This window comes from Salvelinus sp. IW2-2015, linkage group LG19, assembly GCF_002910315.2.
Source record: "Salvelinus sp. IW2-2015 linkage group LG19, ASM291031v2, whole genome shotgun sequence".
NCBI lineage: Eukaryota > Metazoa > Chordata > Actinopteri > Salmoniformes > Salmonidae > Salvelinus > Salvelinus sp. IW2-2015.
In genome coordinates, this window is record NC_036859.1 from 29,779,985 (window position 1) to 29,790,707 (window position 10,723).

At 45.9% G+C, this 10,723-nt stretch overlaps 1 protein-coding gene across 1 annotated transcript; it reads right to left on the reverse strand.

Annotated features, from left to right (window-relative positions):
- Positions 1–725: 725 nt before the first annotated feature.
- On the reverse strand, positions 726–3,497 carry LOC111979634 (atypical chemokine receptor 4-like). Its single transcript, XM_024010238.2, has 2 exons — positions 3,439–3,497; positions 726–1,877 (listed from the first exon to the last, which is right to left on the reverse strand). The coding sequence occupies exon 2, from the start codon at positions 1,856–1,858 to the stop codon at positions 773–775; it is 1,086 nt and encodes a 361-aa protein (XP_023866006.1). The 5' UTR covers positions 1,859–1,877; positions 3,439–3,497; the 3' UTR covers positions 726–772.
- Positions 3,498–10,723: the final 7,226 nt, after the last annotated feature.

A 10,723-nucleotide genomic window follows, 5' to 3' on the forward strand; every position in this document is an offset into this window, starting at 1 on the left:
ATGTGCATGTCTGGTGGGGAGAGGGTTTAAGTCTCTTGTGCCTCTTGAGGGGCGCCATCCTGTTGGTCAAGAATGATAGCGTGTGATACAGGACTGGACAGGTAGAGACAGGAGGGATAACTCCTTGCAGCCAAAACAGCTTCATCATTTCTTGGATCTTACATGGTTTTTCTTTTTTCACCCATTGTTTATTGCGGACGTTCAGTTTTCCTCAATTATCTAGTTTTCTAGTCAAATCACTTAAAAGGTCTCTTTAGTGTCTTCCATGTATTGTCTGTCTGTGGTCCATTGACATGGCTGCAGACAGCATTGCATGTGAACAGAAGAATTCTCATGACATCACCAACGCGGTGAAGGAGTGGCCTCACGAGAAGAAAACCAAGAACATCATTCATGGAGTAGTGATTCAAAGGGCCTGATTATCTATCGTCTGTCAGGCATAGAATCTACTGTGTATGTGTTTATTCCATGAAACACAATCGATGAAGCCTTGCACACACACTCCCATCAAACTACTCCATTCCTGTCCCAGAGGAGACTTGGTGCCCAAGACAGAGATTGCTTGAAGCCAGCTGTTGGACTGGAAAAGCATCGAGAAGAAGCTTGGACAGCCAGAAAGACCTGCTTGGGAAGCAAGAGGATCATACACAGCTATATATGAACCACACTGCACCCCAGAGATTTCCTGACATATCAGCCCGCTTCCTCGCACTTTGCGACTCTCTCTGTCTCTCTCTCTCTCCCTCTCTCTGTCTCTGTCTCTGTCTCTGTCTCATATGGAAAAGGCACTAGTCTCCTGTGAGGCGGCATGAGAGTTGTTGAAGGACATCTCCACAGCTTGCTCCTCCCTTCTCCTTGTCCTTTCTCCAAACGCCTTGGCTGCTTTCAGTACATGCTTTCCTAAGGAGGACCCTAGGAAGGCGTAGAGTAGTGGGTTGAGACAGCAGTGGGTCAGAGCCAGGCTCTCAGTGACCTGTGCCGCCCGGTCCAGGGCCTTACTCACACCGCAGTGGGTCACCAGCGTGTAGGCAGAGTCCATCGCCCGGCACATCTTCACAGCGTTGTAGGGCAGCTGGGTGACCACGAACACCCCCACCACGACCAGTAACACCCGGATAGCGCTCAGCCTCCTCCCCCTACTCTCCACTGGGAGTCGCCCCAACACACGCCCAACGTTGAAGTAACACCACGCCATCACCAGGAGCGGCACCAGGAACCCCAACAGCACCTCCACCATCTCTAGGCTGGCCTTGACCTCCTGGGCCAGACTGGGTGGGTAGACAGCCAAACAGACCCTTCTCCCGGAGGTCTCGCTCACCGTGGAGAACAGCAGGTCTGGAAGACCCAGGAGGAAAGCCACAGCCCACACCCCCAGGCAGACTTTCCCACAGTGAGCCCGGGTGAAGACCCTGCCTAGCCTTCCCTGGTTCCTTCCCTCCGCTCTAATAGATGCTAGGTAGCGGTCCATGCTAACACAGGCAAGCAGCAGCATGCAGCAGGTGAAGTTGATGGTGTAGCAGGCAGAGACCAGCTTACAGAGAGGCAGGCCCAGCTCCCAGCCCTGCGCCGCGTCCGCAGCCCAGAAGGGCAGGGTGAGGAGGAGAAGGAGGTCGGCTATGGCCAGGTGGACTAGGAAGGCGTCCATCATGGTTCTCCTCAGACGTTTATGGTAGGCGTAGACGGATAGCACCAGGGAGTTCCCGGCTAGCCCAACCACCACACAGACTGAGTACACCACAGGGAGGAAGAGTCCAGCAAAGGAGCGCACTTCAGCCTTTTCACACACAGTGTGGTAGTCCTCATAGCTGTAGTTCAGGGTTAGGTTGTCATAGTAATCGTAGTCCTCGACCAGATCCATGGTGGAGGGATATCTGTATCTGTAGGACAGAGCAGGAGGATTAGGATGGTCTACTGAGAGTCAGTAGTCTGTGCAGCAAATTCAAATTTAATCAAACTTTATTGAAAGTGAAAGGAAGATAGAAGGAATGTAAAAACCTCAATGTCCCCGGGTCATTGTTAATCACGTGGGGACAACAGTTGGTGTCACACCCAAGGGTTGGTGTCGAAACAAAATGTGGTTATCATCTACAAGTGATTTCGTGCTAGATCCTTTCTGAGTACTGAAATGCTTTTCCCACAGGTGTATAATCTTATTTTGATAATTTTTTGCTGCTGAAAATGTTCCTGCACTGCAGGAAATGTCGATGAGCTTCATGATTTAAAGAAATTCACAAAAGCCCGCAATAACACACGGTTGTATTAACAGTATTGCACCTTTCATGTAGCCAGTGCTTGACATTGACTGATCTACTTTTGATCTAATATTCTAGAAGAGGAACAGGACCTCAAGCAGTAGAACATTAGAGGTGCCGGGATCAGCTCTGGTGAGCTCCTGCCCAGGTCAACCACTGAATGTAGCCTAATTTTGACCAGCTAATAGCCTAACCACAGATCAAGCAACAATATGGACTAAGCGTTAAAATCTTTATTGCTGAAGGATTATTTTGCTGCGACATTACCTGGTCAAATAAGATCCAACGCTTTTAGTTAAACTGGACTAAATAGTGCACTTTTTTCAATTGCACCTTTTATTGAAAGTGCATTTAAATGTAAATGGACTTCACAGCAAAAAAAGACACAGTAAAATAAAATGTAAGGCATATAATAACAAGATTTACAACAAGCAGAGAGTGAGTATATGAAGACCAGAGACAGAAAGAGTGTTGAGCCACAGGCACTTTCCTATCACCCTGCTTTTCCCTCCCCTTGATCAAAAACATGATCTCTATGTGGTCTCTGAGCCAGTACACACACACGCAGGCACGCACACACACATTCCACAGGTCCAGATGGAGATGCTATTTGAATTCCATTAGTGCAATCCATCCCATCTCCTTTTGTTGAGTCTTTGACCTCATAAGGTTGGTGATAACATTGGGGGCAGTAAATCGTGTGAATGGAATCTACCTAGTTACTCATACAGGCAGAAAGGTGGGGTTCAACTCCTGTGTCTCATGGATATTCACATGCATATACAACACACTATAGGGGGAGTTAAAATAAATAGAAACAGAAATGTAATGTCATAGGAAACCTGTAATATCGGGTATGTGAGTGTAATGCCCATCCCAAACTTTCTCACCGGTGCTAAACCAATAATGACAGACACTAAAAAGAAAGAAAAAAAGAAATTCCACACACCTGGATTTAACCTTTGCATTTGGAAACAACATATTATGCCCTGGACAAGCTGTCTTTGTTTCTTTATACTGTATCGCAAAATGTACCTCTCTCACCACATTCAACCATATATTAATCTGTAGACAGATGCTTTGGCTTGCTAAGGAACATATTAACCACTAACCAGCTTCACAATGTCACTGCCAGTAACACTTTTTCCACAAATCAGCCAATCCTTCAAAAATAAATAAGCCTTACCTCCTTTGCTTGTCTCCTCTCCTGCAGTAAGCTAATGTTTACCTACTGCTCTGGATCCTCCTTTTGGGAACTCAGACTCATAGCACATAACAAGGAGGGTGTTACCTTTTTGAGAGAGACGAGAGAGAGAGGCGAGAGAGAGAGAGGAGAGTAGAGAGAGAGAGAGAGAGAGGGGGAGGGAAATAGAGGAGTAGGGGGGAGAGAGGTTGACAGAGAGAGAGAGAGGGGGAATAGAGAGTAAGGGGGAGAGAGGTTGACAGGAGAGAGAGGGGGAATAAGAGAGTAAGGGGGTGAGAGGTTGACAGAGGAGAGAGGGGGAATGAGAGAGACAGAGGATGGGGAGAGAGAGAGAGACAGAAGATGAAAGTAGAGAGAGAGAGACAAGATTTGGCCAGTAGATGGCAGATAGCAATACTGGGTGATTTGAAAAGTCATAGTCAATCGATCAATAATATAATTATTTTACTAATTGACATCATTTGAGTCAATTGGAGTGTGTACCTGTGGATGTATTTCAAGGCCCTACTTCAAATTCAGTGCCTCTTTGCTTGACATCTTGGGAAATCAAAAGAATTCATCCAAGACTCAGAAAAAAATTGTAGACATCCACAAGTCTGGTTCATCCTTGGGAGCAATTTCCAAACGCCTGGGTCCAGTTCATCTGTACAAACATAGTACGCAAGTACAGAACACATGGGACCACGCAGCCGTTCATAACTTGCTCAGGAAGTTGACTCGTTCTGTCTCCTAGAATGAACGTACTTTGGTGCGAAAAGTGCAAATCAATCACAGAACAACAAAAAAAGGACGCTTGTGAAGATGCTGGAGGAAACAGGTCAAAAGTAACCTATATCCACAGTAAACGAGTCCGATATCGCATAACCTGAAAGGCGCTCAGCAAGGAAGAAGCCACTGCTCCAAAACGCGCACACAATAAAAGCCAGACTACGGTTTGCAACTGCACATGGGGACAAAAGATCGTACTTTTAGGAGAAATGTCCTCTAGTCTGATGAAACAAAAAATAGAACTGTTTGGCCATAATGACCATCGTTATGTTTGGAGGGAAAAAGGGGGATGCTTGCAAGCGAAGAACACCACCCAACCGTGAAGCACAGGTGTGGCAGCATCATGTTGTGGGGGTGTTTGCTGCAGGAGGGACTAGTGCCTTCACAATATAGAATGGCATCATGAGGAAAGAAAATGATGTGGATAATATTGAAGCAACATCTCAAGACATCAGTCAGGAAGTTAAAAGCTTGGTCGCAAATGGTTCTCTTCCAAATGGACAAGATGCCCAAGCATACTTCCAAAGAGTTGTGGCAAAATGGCTTAAGAACAACAAAGTTAAGGTATTGGAGTGGCCATCACAAAGCCTGACCTCAAATCCTATTAGAACAATTTGTTGGGCAGAACTGAAAAAGCATGTGCGAGCAAGGTGGCCTAAAACCCTGACTCAGTTACACCTGCTCTGTCAGGAGGAATGGGCCAAATTTCACCCAACTTATTGTGGAAGCTTGTGGAAGGCTACCCGAACCGTTTTGACCCCAAGTTAAACAATTTAAATGCTACCAAATACTAATTGAGTGTATGTAAACTTCTGACCCACTGGGAATGTGATGAAATAAATAAAAGCTGAAATAAATCAWTCTCTCTACTATTATYCTGATATATCTTTTTTTGTTGATGTTTTACCTCTTATTCTCCCCAATTGGTAGTAGTTACAGTCTTGTCTCATCGCTGCAACCTCCGTACAGACTCGGGAGAGGCGAAGATTGAGAGCCATGCGTCYTCCGAAACACAACCCAAMCAAACCGCACTGCTTCTTGACACAATGCACATCCAACCCGGAAGCCAGCAACCAATGTGTCGGAGGAAACACCGTGCACTGTGCCCGGTCCGCCACAGGAGTCGCTAGTGCGCAACGGGACAAGGACATCCCTGCCGCATGGCTCTTCGGAAGTCGGAAGTTTACATACACCTTAGCCAAAGACATTTAAACTCAGTTTTTCACAATTCCTGACAATTAAGTAATTCTGCAAGAAAACGTGGCAAAGAAATTAACTGGTTGTCGTGAATACAAAGCGTTATGTTTGGGGCAAATCCAACACATCATATCTACAAGTACCACTCTTCATATTTTCAAGCATGGTGGTGGCTGCATCATGTTATGGGTATGCTTGTCATCGGCAAGGGAGKTTTTAGGATAAAAGTAAATGGAATAAAGCTATAAGCATGGGCAAAATCCTAGAAGAAAACAGACACTGRAAGACAAATTCACCTTACAGCAGGACAATAACCTAAAACACAAGCCCAATATAAACTGGGGGTTGCTTAGCAAGATGACACATTTGCAAACATTTCTAAAAACATGTTTTCTCTTTGTAATTAAGGGGTATTGTGTGTAGACGGGTGAAWTTTTTTTTTKAATCAATTTTGAATTCATGCTGTAACAACAAAATGKGGAATAAGTCTAGGGGTATGAATACTTTCTGAAGGCACTGTAAATAAGGGAAATAACAAAATACAAAAATATTGGCAGTGTCACATTTTTTACATAGCAAAACAAAAACAGTAAAATCCATACTGAGTTGGGCCTCCAGTTCAATAAGAAACTGAGTAATAATCGAGTTTAGAAAGACATTTCACATTGCATGGTGGAGGAAGACATTGCGTCAGTGAGCATCAATGCTACCAGACGTAACTACAGACATCCTGGTCTAGATACAGTCACACTGTATCAACAAGCATCTCCATGACCGGAAACACCACTAACTGTGTTCGTATCCGTACTGAACACTATTATCACATATGACTATTTGTAGTGTTAAATAGCAGATGTATCTAATGAAATAGAAAACACTGGCATCAATGCAATTTGATTCAGTTGTGGAAAACACTTCAGTCATCCAAAAAGACAATGCAAAGATGCACCAAAAGAAGTGCAATGGAGGGCTGGTTAGCCAACAACAACCCCATAGGATGCACTGCACAACATAGGGACTTCCACTCAGGCACTTAGCTAACTGTGTATCTGCTCTCAATTGTGCATCTGTAAAAGTTTGTGAGGGTTTTAKGTGACAAGACACATTTCTTCAGMCTCCTGAGGTTGAAGAGGCGCTGTTGCGCCTTCTTCACCACACTGTCTGTGTGGGTGGACCATTTCAGTTTGTCCGTGATATGTACGCCGAGGAACTTAAAGCTTTCCACCTTCTCCACTGCTGTCCCGTCGATGTGGATGGATGGGTGCTCCCTCTGCTGCTCCCTCTGGAGTCCACGATCATCTCCTTTGCTTTGTTGATGTTGAGTGAGAGGTTGTTTTCCTGACACCACACTCCGAGTGTCCTCACCTCCTCCCTATAGGCTGTCTCGTCGTTGTTGGTGATCAAGCCTACTACTGCTGTGTCGTCTGCAAACTTGATGATCGAGTTGGAGGCGTGCATGGCCACGCAGGCATGGGTGAACAGGGAGAACAGGAGGAGGCTGAGCACGCACCCTTGTGGGGCCCCAGTGTTGAGGATCAGCGAAGTGGAGATGTTGTTTCCTACCATCACCACCTGGGGACGGCCTGTCAGGAAGTCCAGGACCCAATCGCACAGGTCGGGGTTGAGACCCAGCTTGGAGGGTACTATGGTGTTAAATGCTGAGCTGTAGTCAATGTACAGAATTCTTACATAGGTATTCCTCTTGTCCAGATGGGATAGGGCATGCTTACTTATCTTTAGACTCTCAGTTCTAATGCTTACCATCATATGACATCAGCTCATCTATTAGGTCAGCCACACCTAAAGGACACAGAAAACATCTCTCTGTAAGAACACCACACAGGGAGTAAAGCCGTTTTACTACATGAACAGCCCTCAGCTCCCTCCCAAACCCAAGAGTTGGCCTCCCTCCCATTTCCAGACCCCCACCCTCATCCTCCAACCCTCCACCACCTCCTTCATTTGGTCTCAGGTGTTGGTTCATTTCAGCAGGCATCCCACTTCCCCACTTCCCCTTCTCCCCCTCAAACCCTAATCCCTCCTTCACATTCTCTTTCCTCCTTCAGCTGGTCTCCTATTGAGCTTCAGAACTTCACCTCCCCTTTCACCTCCCTCCCTCACCCTCTCTCTCCTCCTTAATCCCCATTTCAAGCATGGACTGGAGCTCCTGGCCTGAGTGTCCTCCCAGAACCCCTTGCTAGTGCTGGACGCCCGTTGCAGTGCCGACTAACAACTGCTGCGTCGCTAGGCTGGCTGTCGCCTGGGGGTGGCATTCTATAGGAGTGGAAGAGGGACAAAAGGAGTTAACAGTAGCCTGACAACTATGAGCATAGAGAAATGCTGCAGACTTGACAGTGTTCCAATTCTGTCAACCACTCTCGTTGATTTTAGATACGATAACAACGATCATCTTAACCCTCTTTTTAAAAAGTCCCTTCATTCCTTAGATTACTACACGCTAAGATACCACCACCACCACCATTGACCACCAGTCATTATTACAAATGACCGTGAACTCTGAGTGAATGGCCTAGTAGTCCTTACCCATGTGCATGTCTGGTGGGGTGGAGGAGGGTGTAAGATCCTCATTGTGCCTCTGCAGGGGCGCCATCCTGTGGTCAGAGATGTGGTGTGTCACAGGGCTGGGGGACAGGGTAGAGACCGAGGGGAGGGGGAACCTCTGCAGGCCAAAACAGCTTCATMATTTCTTTGTGTTTACATGGTTTTTCTTTTTTCCCCCCGATGTATTGCGACTGTTCAGTTTTCCTCAAGATTAGTTTTCTCAGTAAAGTCCATTAAAAGGTCTCTTTAGGTGTCTGTCAGTATTGTCTAGTCTGTTGTGTCCATTGACAGGCTGCAGACAGATTGGCAGTGAGACAGAAGGGGAGGATCTATGACATCACCAACGTGCTGGAGGGAGTGGGKCTCATCGAGAAGAAAACCAAGAACATCATTCAGTGGAGGTGAGTCAAGCGGCTGCCTATCGTCGTCAGGCTTAATGAAGTCACTGGATGGTGTTTATTTCCATGCAACACATCCGAAAGCCCTATGCACACACACTCCCATTCAAACCTCTTCCATCCTGTCCCAGAGGGGAGAACTTGGGCTGCCAGACAGAGGAGGTGCTGAAGGCCTAGCTGTGTGAGCTGGAGGAGCAGGAGAAGAAGCTGGACAGCCAGAAGACCTGGCTGGAGCAGAGGATCAAACACATGAACGACGACTCCATCGCCAGCAGATATCCTTCAGCATAGCGCTTCCTCGCACTGTGGGGGAGGTGAAGTACTGTGTGTGTGTCTGTGTTTCTGACTGAAGTCATTCAACACGTGTAGTTCAAAGTTTTGCATAAGTAATGCATTGTTTTGTGAGTGATTTGTGTAGAAGTTTTGAGCTATGTGAGTGTTTCTCAATCCAGGATTTGGCCCTAAAAGACTGGGCAAACTGCTGGATTAGAGAGAGTGAAATTTGAGATTGTAGTTTTGTCCTGTGTTCGTGAAGGGTCTACTATTATTTCTAATGAGGAACGATCGCCAAGGATGAAATACTTAACCAATCCTTTACTAAAAAATGTGACGATTCCATACATTAGTTACGTCAGCTCAGTTTTACGCTCTTTTGTTCTAGTTCTTCCAGTTTATGATTATAACTACTTTGCTCCACGTTAGTCTTAGTCCCTACTCTTTCCTTCACACTAACGCCCACGTATAAGTATTGACCCACGAGGACATCTGTGATGTGTTCACTGGAGACTCTCCTGGAGGTGGTTGCTCCCTCAGGAACACGACTGGCGGTGCAGGTGYCTGAGTCGGTACGTTGGTACAGATCTTAATTTGCGTTGCAGGAAATACAGATGAGCTTCGTGATTTACATAAATTCACTGAAAAGCCACACTAACACACGGTTATATTAACAGTATTGCACTTTCCATGTAGCTAGTTTTGGCCAGCTAATAGCCTAACCACTGATCAAGCAACATTATGTTCTAAATGTTCAAATCCTTTTGCTGCAGGATTATTTTGCTGTGWCAATATAGGCCAAATTAAGATCCTACATCTGTAGATACATTTTCTGCCTTGAAATCTTTTTTTTTTCTAAATGAGAGAGAATGTGACCTAATGTTTTGTTTAAACTTCACAATTACTCTAACTGATAATAAGGGGTATGATGTAAGAATAAATAAATCATATTTTACAGTAACAACCTGGTAGTTTGTGAGAATAATAGTTAAACAATATATCACTTTATAGCAACTCGAATTCCCAGAAATAGTCGCCCTAAATGATTAGTAAAGGAGTGTACAGGGATTGACGTATTTTTGGGGGGCTRCCCAAAGATGTAAATTAGCTATTTATACGCAGAAGTGCCATATTTTAACTGCTTTTCACCCACACAGGGGAGGAATCAGAAAGATCAGTACTGGAATTCTTTGTATTTTGGTCATTATCAGTAAAATAATTCTCAGAGCAGGCTCAACTTACCCGACTACCATTAATGCAATACATTGTCTGTCTTTCACTTTAACAATGGGGAGGAACCAGAAAGATCAGTTTTACTGTACTGGAATTCTTTGCAGTATGGTTGTTTTCACTTTTTTAAAAGGCAGAAGCTGCGCGACCAGATTGAACCGCCCTGTTCCACACCCCAGGACGCCTCTTTCCCAGAGGTAAACAGTCGTATCACTTTCTGCGCATGTGTTAGTTTACGTATGTCTCTGCCTCATATTTATTTATTTTTTATTTTACCCCTTTTCTCCACAATTTCGTGGTATCCAATTGGTAGTTACAGTATTGTCTCATCGCTGCAACTCCCGTATGGACTCGGGAGAGGCGAAGGTCAAGAGCCGTGCGTCCTCCAAAACACAACCCAATCAAGCCGCGCTGCTTCTTGACACAATGCCCACTTAACCCGGAAGCCAGCTGMACCAATGTGTCGGAGGAAACACTGTGCACCGGCCCGGTCGCTAATGCGAGATGGGACAAGGACATCCCTGCCGGCCAAACCCTCCCCTAACCCGGCCGATGCTTGGCCAATTGTGCGCCGCCCCATGGGTCTCCCGGTCGCGGCCGGCTTCGACAGAGCCTGGACTCTAACCTAGAATTTGAGATGCAGTGCCTTAGAACCACCTCCGTCGAGACGTCCCTCTAAGGCCCTTCTGCTAGCCCCGGCCTGCTAGCTGTCTGAATCGCCGTGTCTCACACCAGCCCAACCACTCACTGGACACCTATTGATCACCCGGCTACACATGCCCCTCCCTAATATCAATATGCCTTGTCCATTACTGTGCTGGTTAGTGATTATTGTCTTA